Consider the following 20,238-nt stretch of genomic DNA (forward strand, 5'->3'; position numbering starts at 1 on the left):
GAGATGGCTCCTGCAGAAGCTTACTTGGGCCCCGCCCCCACCTCACCAGAGACCAGTTGCCCGTTTCTGGCTCCCATGCTGGCATGCTGCAAGCCTGCCCACAGCTGGGCAGTGATAGGTGTCCCCATAGGGTGCTGTGTGGATGTTAGAAGGACGGGGGTCCCGAGAGACTGGACACTCCTTGGTCATCAGTCCCTAATCCCTCTCCTCTCTCCCCAAAGGCCTTTGGGGCTCTCTTGCAAACAGCACCTCTCCCCCTACCCACCCTCACTCTCTTCACCTTCCTAAGTCTTTGTGAGAGCATCTCTGAGCCTGGCCCCACCTGCTACATGGGCACACACCCTGTCCACAGAGCAGGTCTCCAGGCACGGCACCTGGTCTGAGGCCCAGCCATCGGATGCCCCTGTGTCCTGTGGCCCCACGGGGGTGGGACTTGAACCCTGCAGGCCTGGGTTGGGGTCCAGAGCGTCGCTGCCAGCTGTGCCCCTCTGTCACCCTCGTCCTCCACCCAACCACCACTGGGCCCACCTGGGGGACGGCCTGAGGCTGTGCCCACCTGCTGGCTGCTGGCATTTATTTACGCAGACAAGCACTGCCTGCCACCTGCCAGGGGAGACAGGCACAAGTCCCGGCCTCCACATGACCCCGGGGTGGGCCTCCCGTCAAGTCCTGCAGCGAGGTTATTCAGGAACCCCAAGTCCCGCAAGGATGGCCAGGCCCACCGCTCCCCACTCCCGGGGCGGCTCCGCACGGGCCAGAGGAGGGAGGTGGAGTCCGAGTGCCGGTCCCATTCAGCTCACTCGGTGTATACAGCGTAGAGGTGTAGGCGGGCGGGCAGCAGCGTGGAGGGCCAGCATGACCATAGGCAGTTACCAGGTGTCCCTGGGCACCGCCCAGGACGCTCCTTCTGCCCTCCAGAGCCGGGCGCCCACTCACGGCCACTCAGAAGGGATTTCCTTGACAGTCGCCCCGTACCCCACTCCAGCCCACTCCGCTGGGCCGTGGGCGGAGGCCAGGTTCTTCTCGGGAACGTGCTGGGTGCCCCTGGGCAGGTGGCTGCCCCTGTCTGGGCTTCAGTTTCCTCCCTTTTGAAGCGGAGGGACCCCCCGGGGCCACGTGCCCTGAGGCCTGTGGGCCCTCAGCAGCCCGGTGCCCTTCACGTCTGCACGTGACGGCCTCCGACGTCCCTCCCAGGTGAGCACGGGCCCCGCCACGGCGGCCGGAGCCATGGCCGAGACTCAGCTCAGGGGGCCCGGGGCTGCAGGGCCCCCCGGCTGGCCCGGGCCGAGTCCCCGAGGGCGGCCGCGCTCAGGGCCTCCAGCCACTGCTGCTGCAGCTCCGCAGACGGGGCACTCAGGAGCAAGGACTGCTGGGCCTGCTGCAGCCGCCACACGTGCCGGGCGTCCAGCTTCTCCGCGGGGTCGGGCACGCTCACCGTGCAGCCAGAGAGGGGGACGGCTCGGGGCGGGCGGCCAGCCTGCAGCAAAGGAGCGGAGGTCAGCACCGCGGCCTCTGGGGCCCTGGCATCGCTAACACCGTGTCCCGCGAGTGGGCAGCAGAGGGGTGATTCTGGGCAGCCGGGGAAACGGGAGCCCCGGGGTTATGTGAGCCGCCCTCCAAGCAGGGTCAGTCCCAGGCGGCGTGGCCCAGCCCCTCTGGGCACCACGGGCCTGAGGCTCGGGGCTTCTGGAGCGGGGCGGACCCCGTGGTGCGAGGCGGGTGGGGGACACACCTGGCTGCCTCCCTGCAGGTGCAGCACCAGCTCCAGGGGGTCTGACGTGGGGATGGTGGCCCACACCTCGCTCCAGGCCGAGCCGCCATCCGACACCCGCAGGGGGCCACAGAACAGGCTGGGTGGGGGGTCTGCAGAGGCCGGCTTCTGGGGACACAGAGGACAGGTCAGCGCAGGCGTCACTGTCGTGCGGCAGCACCAGGGCCGTGGCGCCCAGGATGGAGGTGGCGGGGGACAGACTGGATGGGGGCCTGGGCCAGCCTGATCCTCCCCAGAGTCACCGCAAGGCCACCTGGTAACGGGCTGGACCCTCCAGGGGAGTGAGACCACGGGGTCAGGACAGAAATAAAGAGAAAACTGGAAAAACGGAACAGCAGGAACCAGAGTGTGGCTCACAGGGGGAAGAGCTGAGTGTGAGTCAGCTGTACATGTGCACCACACACCACATGCACACACGGACTTACACACACACACACACACCACGCGCTTACACACTCACACACACACACATGCACTCACACACACCACACACTCACATACACACGCATTTACACACACCACAAATGCACACACACGCACACACCATGCACTTACAGAAACAACACACGCTCACACGCACGCACTCACACACACCACACACTCACATACACACGCATTTACGCACACCACAAACACACACACACACACACCATGCACTTACAGAAACAACACACCCTCACACACACACATGCACTCACACACACCACACACACACGCATTTATGCACACCACAAACGCACACCTCTGCACACCATGCAGTTACAGACACAACACACCCTCACACACACACACACCTCTGCACTTTTTTTGGAAAGCCCCATTCTCTCTTTTCCAGCTTTCCTGTCACCCCTCAAATGGGGACTGTGCCCTTGAAGGAGGGCTGGGAAGGCGGTGGCCACCTTCAGGAGGGCAGGAGGCTAGGAGGGGGCTGGTGCTCCCGCCACCCCCAGGGCTCGGTGAGGCACGGGCAGCGTCTCCCCTCAGCGAGGCCTCCAGGCCTCCAGCTGGGGTGACCATGCATGAAGGGGACACTTGCTCCCTTCTGCTGTGGGCTGAACTGTGTGCCCCCAAATTCATGTGTTGAAGCCCCAACACCCCCATGTGACTGGACTTGGAGATGGTTCTCTACGGAGGTGATTAAGGTAAAATGAGGCCATTAGGGTGGGTTCTAATGCAGTATGACTGGTGTCCTCATACGAAGAGGAGATCAGAACACAGACACGCACAGAGGGGCGACCGTGTGAGGACACAGGCCCAGGAGAGAGGCCTCAGGAGGAACCAGCCCTGCCCTCAGCTTGATCTCTGACCTCCAGCACCCAGGACTGTGAGAGAATCAATTTCTGCTGCTTAAGCCGCCCCATCTGTGGTGTTTGGTACACAGCCTGAGCTGACCGATGCACCTTCTAACTCCCGGGTGCAAACGGTTCCCAAGCCCTCGGCTGTGACCAGATCATGAGGCCCAACCTGCACACACGTGATATTCGGTGTTGGGTTGAGCCCCGTCAGTCCTGGTCCCAGGGAAGACAACAGCTCTGGGAGCACCGTCTGCTGAGCCTGCTGGGGACGGGGGCTCGTGTCCCGGAGGCTCACGGGATCCGGCCCACCCACCTCCGTGCTCTGCTTGGGCTCCACGGGCTCCTCGGAGCCGGGGCTAGCGGGGGCCACCGGCTGAGTCAGGAAACACTGTCGGCAGACGCGGCTCTGCCTGCCATTCTCGGCCTTGAACTGGGAGCACTTCCCACAGATGACCTGAAAGACAGAGGGCACCTGTGACCCCCCTCCCGGGACAGAAGACTGTCCACCAGGAAGAGGCTGGGAGGCTGCAGGGCCAGGAGAGACAGGACAGTGTGCGGAGGGGAAGGGCTTCTCCACAGGCTGTGGGGCCTGGAGCCTCGTCAAGGTGGGCCTCCGGGACCCGCCTCCTTGCCTGGAGGGTCCAGGGTGCAGGGGTCCGCGTGCACAGAAAGATGACCAGGAGGAGCCACCAAGCACGTGGAGGCCCGGACGCCGCCGCCTCCCGCCTGGTGTCCTCCGGCCTGGACTCACCGCCCCGCACAGCTTGCAGTGGTGCCTCCTCTTGGTGATGGAGTTGAAGGTCTCACCGCAGCTCCTGCAGCCATGCTTGTCCTTGTCCCGCCTGGTCTTAGAGGACCCTCTCCTGGGCTCGGGCTACGGGAGGAAACGGCTGCCGTCAGCTTCCAGCACGGGTGGACGGGCAGCTGCGTGACAGACGGCAATGCACACACCAGGCAGAGATCCAGACGTGCAGAAGGGGGTGAAGCAGGAGCCGCGTCGGCCACAGCCGCCTGCCCAGCCCGCTCCCCAGAGGCCGCCCTGCTGCCACGTGGGGTGAGCTCCAAGTGGATCTGGAACTCTACACCAGTGACTTAACCTGGTGTGACTGAAAGGATGGCGCCCAGAGCTGGGCAGATGGCGGCTGAACTGCACAGACCCCCAGACGCTGGGACGGGACGCCGCCCGGCCTTCACCAGCCCAGAGCGTGGTGCTCGCTGTGCACTGGGCACTCGGGGGTGTGCACCAGCCCACCCCCACGCATGTGTGACAGGGCTCTCCGGCCCAGAGCGTGCAGGGGCTCCAGTCCCCTCTCCATCTCCTCCGACGCCGCCTGAGCCTCCCACAAAGGAGGGCAGTGCTGAGTCGACCAGAGAAACGACAGGAAGTCACGAACAACACACGGTTGTGTTTATAGACCTGAGAGGAGCCTGAAGACAAGTCAAAGGACACTTTAAAACGCTTTAAGTTTAAACAAGCTGTTTTGTATAAGGTTTCTCAAAAAGATTTGCAAGAACCACATGGAACCCCTCAGAGGGAAGAGGAGTTGGCACGTGGGGGCAGTGGGAGCAGGGTTTTCATTTTACTCTATCACTGTAGTTTCTTTAAAAAAAAAGTATTTATGGGACCGGCCCCATGGCGTAGTGGTTAAGTTTCCGTGCTCCGCTTGGGCGGCCAGGGTTCCCAGGTTTGGATCCCAGGCTCGGACCTATACCACTCGTCAGCCATGCTGTGGTGGCGTTCCACATACAAAATAGAGGAAGATTGGCACAGATGTTAGCTCAGGGCCAATCTTCCTCACCAGAAAAAAAAAAAAAAGTATTTATTCCTTTCATACTTAAACATGCTTAAAAAAATTTTTTTTTTAATCTAATGCTGTCCCAAACTCAGGAGCAGGTTGTATAAATGGCACACATGACATGTCGGGAGACAATTTAAAGGGGTCACGTTACGTTGCTAAGGGAAAAGAGCAAGTTGCAAAATCACGTTATACCAAAAAGGGTATTTACCAGCACAGAAAAAAGACTGGAAGGACGCACATGCAGATGCCCCTATTGGCTGTTTGGGGCTGGGGTAAATTCTTATCTGACTCTCTTATCTAAATTTTCTCAATTCTTCTTTCTCACAAGAACAGTTGTGAAGAGAAAGAAAACCAATAAACATGTAGAAAGCAACCAGCCCCGCCCTCCTCATGCCCCCCCTCCCGTATTGCCCAGCTCCTGGGGACCAGGTCCCCTCTGCACTGTGGACAGTGGCTCGAGAGCTGGGCGTGGGGACCTGCATAGTCTGCTCCTGGCCGCCTGACCCTGGCCACAGCAACCCCAGTTGTGTCCAGGCCCCCAGCCCCACCTGGTGCAAGGGCTCGGGAGGTGAGGGGGAGGCAGGTGGGAGGGCGGGAGTGAGCACCGACGGGGCAGCATGGGGCTCGGGTGGGGGCTCAGCAGGGCGGCCCGGCCGAGCCTCGGTTTCCCCTGCCCTGCCCCTCATCAGCCGTGAGACCCTGGACAAGTCACTTCTCCCCAAACCTCAGTTTCCTCATCTGTAAAGTGGGGTGAGGATCCGCTCCTGAGCCCTGCACCCCATCACCGCACATGAATCCTGCCTGGTTTTGCCCTTTTGTGTTACCCTGGCTCTTGTCCCCGGAAATGCCCCATCGTCGTGCGATGAAATCGCTTCCTGTGCTTTGAAACGCCCCGGCCCACCCACGTTTCCTCTCTGGGGGCTGGGGTCCCAACGGGGGCCCTGGTGACTCCCTGTTGCTGGCACAGAAAACACAGCTGGTTCACCACAAACTTAAGAAAATTTTAAGAAATGCCAAAGATGCATATGGCCTTCCCCGGGTGTGAGAGCTGGAATGGCCCCTGGAAGTGCTTATCTCAACCCCCCCTGCACAGATGGGGAAAGGAGGCCCAGAGACGTTTTCTGTTTAAAAGAAAGACACTTAAAATAAGTTTAATATTAGTATTTCTGAGCAAAATAAAATGAGACCTGGGATTTATTGTAAGATATTCCAGAAAAGAGAAGAGTGTGTGAGTCTGTGTGAGTGTGTGTGTGTGTGTGTGTGTGTGTGTGTGTGTGTTGGGGGATGACGGATGACACAGAAACAGCACAAAGTTGAAGTTGCTCCAGGCTCGGGGGAGGGGGGCTCCCTGTACTGTTACCTCTACTCGTGTGTGTCCAAAACTTCCATAATAAAAGTTTGAACACAATAAGATAAAAATATGTTTACCATAAAGACTGCAGGTTTGAGGAGAAAAAGATGCACTGGTTGGGGTTGGGGGGCCAGAAAGGGGGGCTCAGAGAGGGCTTGTGCATTGGAGGCTGTTACAGGCTGAACTATGTCCCCTAAAATTCATGGGTTGAAGTCCTGACCCCCAGCACCACAGAATGTGACTGTGTTTGGAGACAGGGCATTTAAAGATGTGATTAAGGTAAACTGAGGTCATACGCGTGGGCCCTAATCCCATATGACTGGTGTCCTTGTAAGAAGAGGAGATCAGGACAGACACACAGAGGGACGGCCATGTGAGGACACAGGGAGGAGACGGCGTCTACACGTGCAGGAGAGGGGCCTCGGGAGGAACCAGGCCTGCCCTCACCCTGATCTCTGACCTCCAGCCTCCAGAATGAGAGGGAATAAACGTCTGAGGTTTACACCACCTAGTCCATGGTGTTTTGTTACAGCCGCCTGAGCTCACTAATACTGACCTCTTGGGGCAAATTCTGGCCTGTGCTTCCCAGCTGTGCGGCCTTCGAGCACTGTCCCCCCGAACCCCGGGCCCCGCACTGTGATGTCCGCACTGCCACCTGGCATGAGGAGCCCTGGTGACAGGAAGTCAGAGCCTCCTCCATCTCATGACCCCGGCCCTGTGGACACTGGGTGTAATACGGCCTCGGGCCCCTCTCAGTTCATCCCTCGTGGCTCAGGACTACAGGGCCCTGCTCGCAGAGAACGGGCGTCCAGACCCGACTGGCAAAACCGATGCTCCCCATGGCCATGCGCCCTCCCCAAGGCCACCCTGACACCCGGCCTCGGCCACCGGCCACAACGCAGCCCCGCGCCCTGTGCCCCAGCTCTCTGCCCCACTCAGGGCTCCTTCCCTGGAGACCACCTCTCGGGACTCTTCCACGGACAGGAGCCACGGTGGGGGGGGCGGGGCGTGCGGCCCGGGAAGGGACGGAGAGGAGAGACGAGGGGGCCACGGCCATCCAGGGGTCTGCCGTGGCCCAGCAGCCCCCACCCTCCACTGACCTTCAGGGTGACCCCATGATCCCTGTTTTCCAGGTGAGGACGCTGATGGCCCGGGAGGTGGGAGCGGTCAGCACAGGGTAGCTGGACTTGCCTGTGAGCCCCAACATGTGCCTCGGGCCCAAGGCAGAGCCTCGGCTCTTAGGACCCTGCAGCCATGCTGCATGGCCGCCGAGAACATAGGGAGGCCGAGGGGGCTACTGACGACCGAGGGACGGGGGCAGGCAGAGGGCTGCAGGACCAGGGCCGACCCACGCAGGATGGAGGAGAGGCTGCAGTGGGACCAGGGTGTGTGGCCAAGAGCACGGCCCCGAAAGGCCAGCAGGAACTCCATCCCCACCAGAGGGACAGAGGGCAGTTCCCAGAGCAGGGCGGCTTGGGCTGGGGCTGGGGAGCGTCCCTCGCCGGCTTCCCTGGTCAGGCAAGTCTTCCCACAGAAGGACAGCAGCTGAGCTGAGCCAAGAGCTCTGACAGGGGTCCTGGCCAGGCACCAGCTCCCGGGGTGCTGAGGACGGTGGCCCACCCTCGATGTGGCTCCGGCAGGCCGCGGAGGTTCCTGACACCGAGGTCTGGTGGGATTGGGACGGATCTTCCTGGCCGACTGACTCCCTTTTTGGATGAGGATATCAGACACGTCAACCAATGGAGGGGCTCAGACTTTCTGTCTGGATGTCGGGACATTGGGACATCGGAAAGGACGGGGCCAAGTCTTTCCAGGGAGGTGTACAATCGCGGCTTCTGTGGTAATGGGCGAGCGACTCCACTTAACATGCCTGCACGTGCCAGTGTGGACTCGGGAACAGGTCTGTGCCAGGGCTGGCCAGGCCCGTTTCATCTGGTGTTTTCTCTTCAGCAAATTCAGTTACACGGCAGGCAGGCAGGAGGAACATTCAGCTAGAGTCAGGTCCCAAATGGCGGCCTTGACACCCAGCCACAGAGGATGGAGCCACACAGCTACACTGGGGTCCTACAGGGCATGGACGCAGGCCCCAGGTCTCAGGCCCTGCCCAGCCCCCTTCCCTCGCAGCGCCATCCCGGAGGGTGGGCGAAAGGTGTAAGGGCAGTGCCAGCTTTGTGCACCCCCAGCCCAGGTCAGAGTGTCGGAGGCGGGGCTCACTCAGCATTGTGCAGAGGTCCATGTGTCACCATGGTCAGCGGTCCCGGGAGGCCTTTTGGACTCTGACCCTTCTGTGATTCTGTGAAGAGCAACATGATTTTGCAGAATGGAGAAGGCCTTGGATGCTGCAAGGCCCCCTTGTGAAACTTCCTGGATTGGGTTTAGCTTCTCTTAGGAAAGAGGGGCGGCGGAGACTGTGCATCTGAGGACACCAGAGCTCAGGAAAGCAGACCAGCATGCCACGAGTGGGCTGACTTTGGCTCTCCAAACGTGCCAAGAAAAAGGTGAAGTCTAGTATATTGTAGCAAAGATCACTCTTCTTGGTGTCAGCATTAAAACCCACTTTTGAGCGCCGTCAGCCCATGACCAGGGAACCAGGCAAAGAAACCAGGTTACTGAGGATCCAGTCAACAACTAACATGGTCTGTCAGATGTTTTCCAGACAAGAAGAAGCTATATGTTTTGCAGAAACTGATGTCCCCGTTTTGCAGATGTTGCCATCTTGCAGAGAAACTCACCCATTTGCAGCAAGACCCCTGCAAAATGTTCCAGCTCCAAGCTTCCTTCAGTTACCCTAAACTCATCAGCATCTTAAATTCTCCTACTCTGGGAGGGTCCAACAGCCATTTTCAGATCATGCGACGTATGTAGTAGCATGTTTACTGGCTACGCGTGCCCTGAATGTGCACAGTTGTTACAAATAAACCTGTTATCCTCCACTCTCTTCTGTATACAGCCTCCACCAGCACCGGGCTCAGGGAGACACTGCTTTGGGAGCTATCGGTGGTGTTCTCCATTGAGTGTGCAAGCAATAAACCTTCCCTTCTTCACCTACTTCTGCCTCGGGTGTGCTCTTCGGCTCCTCACTCACGAAGAGACGAACTTCTTGAGTTTGGTTACACGTCCACAAATGTCCACTGAGCACATCTCACACCCTGCATGGCTGGAGCTCCACACGCTGAGCTGCCCTGGGTCCACTAAGATCTCTGCTCTCGGGAGACGCCGATGAGAAAAACGCGGCCAGGCCACGTGCGCCGGGGCGGAGCGGCGCGTCTGTTGCTGTTCATCGTGGGGCCCAGCCCCGGCTTGGGGTGGGTGAAGACAGGGACAAGGAGGCCTGACCTTGCACTGTGACCTGAGCATTCAGGAGGCAGGGGCCTGCAGAGCCCACGGCAGGCAAAGCCTTGGGCTGGAGAAGGCAAGGCAGCCTGTGTGTCCACCTGGCCAAGTGTGGCCATCACCGCCCAGTGAGTCTGCTGACACAGCCTGGCTGGGGCCAACCCCCACCCTGGGCTGAGGCCCTGAGCCTCATGGGTACCAGCATGGCCTGCAGGCACCCCACACAGCTTCCCTCTCATCTCCAGGCCCAGAGAGGGAGGGACTTGCCCACTCCACAAGTTAAAACATTCAAATGTGGCCTTCAGATCCCTTCCAGCTAGAACATTCTCTGATGGGGCACCGCCCACCCCATTCCTGCTCCTCTCTCCCTGTCTTGGCCTGGGGTCCTCCCTGGCTGGCCTCCCTGACCATGAGGCCTACAGCCACTTCCACTTCTGTGTCCCCCAGCCGACTGTGACTCTCCCCGAGGAGAGTGCACCCGACAAAGAAGGGGGTCGAGGCGGCCGGGAGGGTGGGGGGCAGCCTTGATCACCATCCTCCATGCCTCCGGGCCTGTGCCAGGGCCAAGGGCCAGATGGTGAGGGTCCTGCGTGGGGTCCAGCTTGGCTCCCCAACCTGACTGGGGAGTGCCTCACGCACACGCACGTGAGGCCCCATCTGTCGTTGGCTGCTGGCAGTTACATACACGACACACGAGTGTGCGAGCCGCTTTTCCTAGACATTCCAGAAAAGAGCCCAGTGGAGCCCCGCCAGCCTCACGTGGATGGTTTGGCAATTCGGAAAGCTCCTGATGGGCTGATCCGTGTGGGAAACACTGCTGGCATGGGAGGGGGACTAATGTTTCTGCACTACAAACCCACGTCTGGACAGGAGCGCTTACTCCCCGTGCCAGTGGGGCAGTGGGGCCTCCCTCCACTGCTGCCCTAAGTGTGTCCAATGCCACGGGGTTTGAAGCCAGAAGGCCAGGCCCCGCACCCATCAAGCCCGTTTTCTCTTCTAAAACGGGGTTGACCGTAATGACCTCCAACCCAGAAGGGCTGCGATGACCTAACAGGGTGGGCTTGTAGCCAGAAAGGAGGAGCTCTGGGGGTTGGTGTGAAATTCCGGCTGGTCTCTGCCGTCCACCTGGGAGCACCTGCCTGGGAGCCTGGTGAGGGGTAAGGGGTGAGGGGCATGAGGGGGCGGGGGGTAGGGGAGGCAGGCATGTTGGAGAGAATGTGGGGGACCGCATCGACCCTGGGGAGAGGCCCCTCTCAGGAGCAGACCTCCGTCTAGGGGCTGGGCTGGGGTTCGGCCTCCACTCACCGCCCTGAGCCTGGAGAAGGGTGGAGGCAGCGAGGGAGCCTGGAGCATCGAGCACAATGCGGTGCAGGCTCATCTGGTGGCCTGGGGTTACAACTGTCACCAGAGTTCAGGACCGTAGGCCCAGCGGTTAAAGGTGACGCTCGGCTGTATGAACGCCCACTGCTTGTCACGCACACCCTCGCCCTCCTACTGCGTCTCCCAAACCCCTAATGGAGTGGGATGGGCTTGTGTACGGCCCCCAGCCCGGCCCTGGCACGACGGGGATGTGGACACGCTGCCTGACCCCAGGCCTTGCCTTTCCCGCCTGCACTGCCCCAGGTGGAGACAAGGTGCACAAGCTCAGGGTGAGGGTCTCCGACACCACCGCCTCCCTGGGGTCCATCCACCGGGGCCCGCAGCGAGACCCTCCCTCCATCCTCTTGGGCCCGACGGATGGGTCTGATGCCATCTCCGAGAAGCCTTCCCTGATAGCACCCCTGCAGGCTCTCCTGGCAGGGCCCTTGCCCGCCCACCTGACCCCCAGCCCATGGGGCTGACCTTTCCTCTCCAGGCGACTGAGCCTCCTAAGGGCTGGGCACCACCTCCATTCACGTTTATGCAGGCATATTCCGCCCACGGTAAGAAGCAGAGATCTCCAGAACTCGCTTTGTGACCTCCACCCACCCGGGGAAACGGACATTCGGGTCCAATGGGCTTCCCCGAGCCCTCCAAGATCAGGCCCTAGAGGTCATCACTGTGGGGACGCAGGTCACACCTTGGGGGCTGAGCCCTGGAACCTCATCTTCAGGTCACTCTGGTCTCACCTCACCCTCGGGTCCCCCTGGTCTGACCCCATCCTAGGGCCCCCCTGGTCTCACCCCACCCTCAGGCCCCCCTGGTCTCACCCCACTCTCGGGCCCCCGTGGTCTCATCCCACTCTTGGGCCCCCCTGGTCTGACCCCACCCTCGGGCCCCCCTGGTCTGACCTCACCCTCCGGCCTCCCTGGTCTCACCCCACTCTCGGGCCCCCCTGACTTGACCCTACCCTCGGGTCCCCCTGGTCTGACCTCACCCTTGGGTTCCCCAATCTGATCCCATTCTCCACCTTCCAATCCTGCCAACAGCTGGGGGTCACTCACCCCTGCGGCACTCCCTCCACCGTCGGCCACTGAGGGCTCCCCGGAGCTGGCGCTCAGCATCTGGGAGGAACAGAGGCAGCTGGCGTGAGAGGAGGTTCCATGGCCACATGCTGAGTCCAATGCAGCAGTGACCGTTGGGAACACCCCAGCACTTCTGTCTGACCACAGGGTCAGAAGAAAGACTATGGAGCCTAGCGTTTGCTGTGACTCTGGGAATCCGCTCCTCCCTGGTAACTGAAGGCGTCTCACGAGGGTTATTATGGCCCAGCTCGGGAGGCAGGGGGCGGGTGGGCCTGAAGCTCCTGGAGGCCCACTGGGCGTGGCCGTCTACAGGCCACCTCACCCTGGCGGTGAGGTGGCCCTGGTTCCAGCTCCCTTTCGGTCATCCTTGTGGAGAGCCTTGTGCCCCCTTCCATGGTCAGGCTCCTCCTCTGCGCCTTCACCACAGGATGAGGGGTTCTGTTTCCCGGTTGCCTCCGGTCCAGGCAGGGGACAATACTTGCTCTGCCCAGGAACGATGCAAAGTTTTCTTCCAAAATAGTCCGGAAAGCAGAAAAAAGCATGTAGATTTGACCCAAGTATTAGGGGATAACGAGGTAGCCTGCAGGCTGCAGACCTGGTGAGGCCGCGGGGAGGGCCAGCTGGGCCTGGTGTCTGGGACTCAGGGCTGCTGGCCAGGCTGGGCTGGGTGTCTCTCAGCTTCTGGGACACCCCTGACAGGAGGAAGGGAGTGAGGGACCCTCACTCTGAAGTCGTCTGTGGTCATGCCAAGACAGAGGAGGCGGCTGCGGCCCAGGGCAGGCCCTGTGGGGTAGCTGCAGCCCTGACCTCCCCCATCAGGCCCTGAGTAGGGACTCTGCTTCCGGGCTCCCCTCCAGGCCCCGGGGCGGCTCCACATGGGGTGTGAGCGTTGATTTCCCAGCCACCTGTCACAGTGGTCCCCACAGGGGTGCTCAGCAAAGGGTGGGCAATGAGCACATGTCACCCGTTCACCAGCCCCCTCATCCTCGTCACGGGAGAACCTAGGGGGACCAGCTTCCCTCCCAGATACCAGCCCTTGTGCTACAGGCCTGGGCCTCCAGCAGTGGGCACCAGCTCCCTGCACCCACATCCCCCTCGTCAGCAGGTCCCTCTCATGACCCCAGGGGCACTGGCACTCACAGGCTGGTCTGCAGTGAAGGAAGGGTCCTCATCCTGGCCAAAGGAGCCACTGAAGGCCTTGAAGGTCTGGCTGTTCTGTCTGTGCTTCTCGATGGTGGCCTCAATGACCTGAAAAGAAACCACAAGAGCGCAGGCCCTCAGAGAGCACGCCCCGGAGGGCGAGACAGGGTCCTGTAGTCACCGAGTTTCCCCCGACCAGCAACCGCGCGTCGGCAAACGAAGTCAAGGAGGAACGAGGCTCAGGGCCACGGCCAACAACCGACCAGATCCCCACACCCCGACCCCACAGGCCGGTGCCACCCCGCACGCGGCGGGTCCCCCACAGTGCTCCCGGCCACAGGTGGACGCTCTCTGAGAACTTTCTACACAGACTCTAGGACAGTTTCCATCTCTGCGTCAGCGATCCTGCCTAATCTCTGCTTGAATTTTCTGATTCTCGTCTCACCCAGCTTTCTGTCGTACGGATTCCAGAAGCAGTGAGTCCCTGACAGTTAGCGTTTGGCCTGGTGGTGGCCGTGCTGGGCTCCCTGCAGCTCTGCCTTGCTCTGCCGCTGCCCTCCTGACCTTCGCCCTCACAGGCTTGTCTCTGTCCCTGGTGTCCGCACTGTGGCCCATCCTGAGCAGTGTCTGCTCTGGCTGCCCCAAGACGCTGCCCGCCTCCCCGCCCGGCCTGTCTCTGGAAGCACAGGCTCCATCCTGGAGGTCTAACTTCTCGTCCCCCACGGCTCACCACAGAGAGAGGGTGACGTGGGTTCAACTCAGAGCCACTAGCCAGTAGAGATCGCCCCAGGGGTGAGGGCATCTCCCCGCGTGCTGCCTCTCCAGGCCCTTTATGTCTGTTTATTTACGGGGGCCCCAAACAGGCAAATAGATTGAAAGGCTTCTGTTGTCTGAAGGTGCTTATGAATGTGGTCACTTCGTCCCTTCAAGGCAGTCAGATGGGGGGCAACGCCTGGGGGGCACGGGGCCACCCATCCCTACTCCAACATGAAATAGCCATACTGCTCAAGAATTTGGTCATTTGGTTATTTTAAAACTTTAGGAGCTTCACCTGAATCCATTCTTTCTTCTCCTCTTCTGTCCTATAAAAGCAAAAACAGTATTTTATTAACCCAGTTTTGGGTACTGACTATAAACCACCAGACTCCTTTCAGCCCTGCAGCATATGCCTGAGCTGCTCACTGCCCCGGAGTGCAGCTCAAGGCTTAGAAGATTGGCCCCTAGGGCTCTGGAACCACTGTAGCCATGTGTGGCCAGGTGTAGCCAGGTGGGGTCAGGTGGGATCAGGTGTGGCCAGGTAGGGTCAGGTGTGGCCAGGTGGGGACAGGGGTGGCCAAGTGGGATCAGGTGCAGCCAAATGGGGTCAGGTGTGGCCAGGTGGGGTCAGCTGCAGGAAGATAGGGTTAGGTGTAGCCAGGTGGGATCAGGTGAGGCCGGGTGTGGCCAGGTGGGGTCAGGCGTGGCCAGGTAGGGTCAGGTGTGGCCAGATGGGGGCAGGGGTGGCCAGGTGGAGTCAGGTGCAGCCAGGTGGGATCAGGTGTGGCCATGTGGGGTCAGGTGTGGCCAGGTGTGGTGTAGAGCCCTCAGCAGTGGATATAAATCAACACCTCCCTGGACCACAGTGGGTCATTACAAAGATCTCACATCACTGGTGGAAGTGACAGACGGGATCTCCCATGCAGAGCGCAAGCCTGGTACTGCCTGACACGGTAGTGTGACAATAACCACCCAAATTTAAAGCAGACGTGCTACTTCAGGAATCTATCTGACGGATATAATAACACATACGCACAAAACCTGGTTTGAGGATTCTGCTTGCAGCACCATTTGCAACAGCAAGACCCAGGACGAGCCTAGCGCCCGTCAACGGGAACTGTCAATGATCATGATGGAGAATTACTCTGCTTCAGGAAACGGTGCTCGGATATGGGATGATTTCTGATAAATGAGGCGAAAACAGCAAGACGTAGAACAGTAATGGCTACACAGTAAACAGCTATCTGTGACTTGAAAACAGGTATCTATGTATGAGCCTAGAATATCTGTAAGGACACTTCAGAGATGGTTAAGAGGGTCCACTGGGGTGGGGAACAGTGGTGGGCAGAGACAATTTTCACTGACTTCCCCTGGGACATTTACGTTAAACCACAAATAAGTGAATAAAATGAAAAATAAAGACACATCACAAGGCTGTCCAGCTTAGAAAAGAAAGCTAGGTGCTAAAACTCCAGGTCAAGACGGCCACACAGAGCGGACGGAGAGACAGCACGCACCGGGTCAGCAGCTCCAGGGACCTTCTCTTCCCCGTGACAATGAACGTGTGCGCCGTGTTTGGCTTGACGACATCCTGCACCTAAAGGCCCACGACCCAGGACCAGACAAAAACAGCTGGTCACTCAGCAGGTCCTGACCCGAGCGAGGCCTCACGGTCTCAGGTCTGCCCTGAGGAGGGGCGGAGGTGACCCAGCGGGTCGGCCGCCACATGAGCCGGTCCATGGGGGAGGGTGGACCACTGTCCTGCTGGGGCAGGGCTAGGACCACTCATCCACCTGTGGAACTGTGCAGCCAAACCCACCCGCCCTCGGGCTTCCTGGGAAGTCTGCCGCCAGCCTCCAGACGGGCCGAGCCTTTCCCCACCAAGGCGCCCACAGGCACGTGTGACCCCTGACAGAGGGATGGGAGTCCTAGGAGAAGAGCCAGAAGGATCCCCACTGCTTGAGGCGTTTCTGAGCCCCGGTGGGCAGGTGCCTTGGAGCCGCCAGCCCCTGCAAAGGGGAGCCACCCTCATCCCCCGACTCCCCACCCCCACGGCCATTGGCTGTCCCCCTGAGAGAGGAAAGAACCCGATGGGCAGGTGACTAGGACGCACCCCACACCCCGAGTTGAGAAATGATAAACAGGAAAATGGATGCAATGGGGTGATTTCTTCACAGACCCCACCCACTATCGCTGGACAGGATTAAAGGGCACACAGCAGGTATAGTGGCTCCCAGTGGTCCTCAGGCGGCCACCGTCAGAACCACCACGGTGCTGTAGGGCCACCCAGAATCTCAGGCCGGGCCTCACTGCAGGACTTTCCCCAAGACCCCAGGGTTGAGAACTTCTGCGTTAATATGTCCAGTTGATTAAACATGACTGATTTCTTACAGAGAAACACTAGAAAGATGGTTTCTTCTAACTACAGAAAAAAGGATTTTTTTCTAGTTAGTCACTGCTTTTAATGATGTTTCTTAAACCTGGATTCAGAGAATTTCAAGGTAAGAAGGGATTTTTTCATATCACTAAGGAAAACCTTCACTCTTTAGAACTGATGAAATACTTTGATTAGCCAGTATTTTGGGAACACCCGTTAAATCAAAGCCCTTCCCCACAGGAGAGGGAGACTGATTCCAGGTCCACGCCCCCAGGCCAGGAGACATGGACGGGCTCAGGGAATGGGGACAGTAAGAACAACAGGTCGTCTGGACCTCGCGCATAGGTGCCTGCATAGCCTTGACTGGGCTCCAAGGTGGTGCAGGAGAGGAGAGAGCACAGAACCAGAGACCGAGGACCAGGCAGGGTGGGAGCCCGGTCTGCTTTCAACCCCAGCTTCAACCTCGGGTCTGTAAATGAGGCCCTGAGTGCTGACCTCACAGGGGACAGAGCTCGGCCCAGGCGCTGGCGCTGTCCTTCCTCCCGCGAGCACGAGGCTGGCAGCGCCCTGGCAGGTGGGCCAAGTAGAGGGACAGGGGAGCCTGCCCCCCAGGCCAGGGTGCCAGGGCCCAGGCGCCCTCAGAGATGTCGGGCCACGCCTGGGTCACCAACAGAGCCGAAGCTCGAAGAACGGCATGCAGCCAGGTGCACTGCGGCGAGCGCGGCGGGGCCAGAGCCGGAGGTCCCGCCCCTGCTCCGTGCCCTCTCAGGGGAGCAGGTGGGGAGGGAGGGGCTCACCCACCTGGAGGCCCGAAATGTCCATCTTCTCTCGGACACTGAACTTCTGGCCCATGAGCCGCAGTTTGGGCACACAGTAAAGGATCATGCTGTTGAACTGCAGTAGGGACGGGCATGGTGAGGGGCGGGCGACCCCACAAAGGAGGCGCCCCAGGGAGGAGGCGGGGCGGGGCTCGGCGGCCAGGTGGGGGGCGTGGCTCTGTGGCTGCGTGCGGCTGTGAGGGGCGTGGGTCTGTAGCGGGGCGGGGCGGGGAAGGGGCGTGGCTCTGTAGCTGGGAGGGCGTGGCTGGGAGGGCCGTGGCTCGGCAGCTGGGCGGGGCGGGCTGGGCGGGGCGTGGTTCTGCAGCTGGGCGTGGCGAGGCTGGGTGGGGCGTGGCTCTGTAGCTGGGCGGGGCGGGCGGGGCGTGGTTCTGCAGCTGGGCGTGGCTCTGTAGCTGGGAGGGTCGTGGCTGGGTGGGGCGTGGCTCTGTAGCTGGGCGGGGCGGGCGGGGCGTGGCTCTGCAGCTGGGAGGGCGTGGTTCTGCAGCTGGGCGGGGTGGGGGAGTGGCCGTTGGCCGGCTCCGCGTCTGGCCCTGTGTGGCGGGCGGGGCTCACCAGGAAGAGGTGGCGGTCCTGGGCGGTGCCGTTCTTGGCAGACAGCTTCTGGATGTGGCCCTCCTTGATCAGCTCGTTGGCGGGGTTGACGATGTCCTCCTCCCCACCCAGGCGCTCGTACACCTCCAAGAGCTTGTGCATCTTCTCCTGCGAGAGACACAGGACTCAGGCAGCTGCGCGGCACTGGGGCCAGAGGCCTGCGGGGGGTGCTCCTGGGGACCCAGAGGTGAGCCGAGCCCTGCTCTGCAAGGGTGATCCAGAACCAAGATGGGGCAAGGAGCCTGCTGACAACAAGGTGGAAGGCAACACACGAGGTGACACTCAAGTTGGGCAGTGAAGGATGAATAGAACTTCACCATGCAGAGAGCAAGAAATAACATAACAGCAACAGCGAGCACCAGGCCCTGTCCTACACACAATGAGGTACTAATTCATTTAATTCCAGTACTGACCCAAAGAGGTGGGTGCCATTATTATACCCAAGTGACAAACAAGGAAACAGGCACAGAGAACTCAGTGAGTTGCTGGAGGTGTTTCGTCTGGAGAACTGGGCCTGGCCCTCAGCGTCTGCACTGCACACAGCTCGTTCTAGGGTGCCCTTCCATGACCTCAAATGGAATGCGGTCAGAGGAGACACATCAGGCAGCTCAGCTCATCATGGACGGTCCCCCCTCCTCTGGTGGCCTTGCCTTGTTCCTGCTCCAGCCTCAGACCATGTGGCCCAGGGCCATCATGACACCAGACCTCTGCCATCCCCAGGCCATCTCCCTCTGGCCTCACGACTGGTTGGTGCCCGTAGACAGCTCTGAGCAGAGGAGGGTGGATCAGAAGACAGGGAGACTGGAGGTGGGGAGGCTGGTGTGGTGGTCCAGGTTGGGGGCAGGGGAGGGGAAGCACGAACAGGCTCCAGTGAGCACATACTGGTAATTTTAGGGCCATGCCCTGGGGTCAGAACTCGCCCCACACCAGAACCCCCTGCCTACCACACCTGGTGGGCAGAGGCCTCACCAGACTTGGGGAGAGAACTACCATGAGGCAAGCATGCTACAGGTGGGACCCTGAGGGGGAGGCCCCAAGACTTGTCGACGCCCCTCAGAGATGTAGGCCTGTGGGGGCTCCCCAGATGTTCACAGGGTCCATGCAAGCTCATGACCACAGAGTTCCTTGAAGCAGATTAGTCTCCCCATTAGATTAGTCTTGGGAGGAAAAAAGGGAAATTAGATGAAAAGGACCCAGAGTGAGGGGCCGGCCCCGTGGTGTAGCGGTTAAGTGCACGCGCTCCGCTGATGGCGGCCAGGGTCCAGATCCCGGTTGCGCACCGACACACCACTTGTCAAGCCCTGCTGTGGCTGCGTCCCATATAAAGTGGAGGAAGATGGGCATGAATGTTAGCTCAGGGCCAGTCTTCCTCAGCAAAAAGAGGAGGGTTGGCATGGATGTTAGCTCAGGGCTGATCTTCTTCTTCAAAAAAAAAGGACCCAGAGTGAAATGTGGATGCCCCACAGTGGGCCCAACCTCAGGCCCACCTGTTGCAGGGGCTCCAGACCCAAACTCGGGGACAAGCTGGTAACGAGGACACAGGATGTGCGTCCTGCCTCTCATTTCTCGCTTTTTTTTTTTTTTTTTTTTGTGAGGAGATCAGCCCTGAGCTAACATCCGCCAATCCTCCTCCTTTTTTGCTGAGGAAGACAGCCCTGGGCTAACATCTGGGCCCATCTTCCTCCACTTTATATGGGACGCCGCCACAGCATGGCTTACCAAGCAGTGCGTCGGTGCACGCCCGGGATCCGAACCAGCGAACCCCGGGCCGCCGCAGCGGAGCGCGCGCACTTAACTGCTTGCGCCACCGGGCCGGCCCCTCATTTCTCGCTTTTAAGAGACGTGGGATCAAAGAAATATTTCACTTTCTTTTTCCTCTCAAAAAACAACAGTGCTCGTGTGAAGGTAAACAGGTCTCAGGATTGGGCGACACCAGGGCCAGGTGGGGACTGTGGTGGCTTGGAGAGTGAGCCCATTGAGGGGACGCTGCGTCACCCCAACTGAAGCTGTAGGTTGCAATGTGGGTCCGGGGCTTCTGGAGGTTTCCAGTAAAGCAAGGAATTTGGGTTCTCCTGTGAAATGCCCTGATCTGTAATGCTGGGCAAGGACTTAGAAATTCTTACAGCCTGCCCGGGCAGTGTTGGGCCAAACAACGGCCTGTGAGCACAGGGCCACCTGGGTCACAGGGCGTCAGCGTGGGCTCAAGGGCACCTTCCCAATCCGCAGACCCTGTTACACAGAGGCATTCAGATCAACAAGGGGACACTGTCTCCTCCACCTTCGGGCTGTACTTGGAGGTGGGGCCTTTGGAAGGTGAGGAAGTTTAGAGGAGGTCATGGTCATGAGGGCAGGGTCCCCAGGATGGGATTAGAGCCTGATGAGAGAGACACCAGGGAGCTCGCCTGCCTCTGCCATATGAGGACACAGCCAGAAGGTGGCCCCTGCAAGCCAGGAACTGAATCAGCCGGCACCTTGATCTCAGACTTCCAGCCTCCAGAACTGTGAGAAATAATCTCTGTTGTTTAAGCCGCCCGTCTGTGGT

At 60.0% G+C, this 20,238-nt stretch overlaps 1 protein-coding gene across 4 annotated transcripts in view; it reads right to left on the minus strand.

The window, feature by feature from the left end:
* Positions 1-893: 893 nt before the first annotated feature.
* Positions 894-20,238, minus strand: part of FGD3 (FYVE, RhoGEF and PH domain containing 3) — a 44,318-nt gene continuing 24,973 nt past the window's right edge. For 3 of the 4 annotated variants that reach the window (XM_058566090.1, XM_058566091.1, XM_058566092.1), the window contains 10 exons: positions 17,658-17,804; positions 17,068-17,160; positions 15,407-15,486; positions 14,185-14,215; positions 13,134-13,241; positions 11,973-12,032; positions 3,818-3,940; positions 3,380-3,520; positions 1,733-1,879; positions 894-1,477 (listed from right to left, as the gene is read on the minus strand). In XM_058566090.1, coding sequence (XP_058422073.1) covers positions 1,244-1,477; positions 1,733-1,879; positions 3,380-3,520; positions 3,818-3,940; positions 11,973-12,032; positions 13,134-13,241; positions 14,185-14,215; positions 15,407-15,486; positions 17,068-17,160; positions 17,658-17,804 — 1,164 coding nt within the window. In that variant the 3' untranslated portion in view covers positions 894-1,243. The remainder of the gene's footprint in view (positions 1,478-1,732; positions 1,880-3,379; positions 3,521-3,817; positions 3,941-11,972; positions 12,033-13,133; positions 13,242-14,184; positions 14,216-15,406; positions 15,487-17,067; positions 17,161-17,657; positions 17,805-20,238) is intronic. The other variant, XM_058566093.1, reaches the window with a different exon arrangement.

Source organism: Diceros bicornis, chromosome 22, assembly GCF_020826845.1.
Source record: "Diceros bicornis minor isolate mBicDic1 chromosome 22, mDicBic1.mat.cur, whole genome shotgun sequence".
In the NCBI taxonomy this organism is placed as follows: Eukaryota; Metazoa; Chordata; class Mammalia; order Perissodactyla; family Rhinocerotidae; genus Diceros; species Diceros bicornis.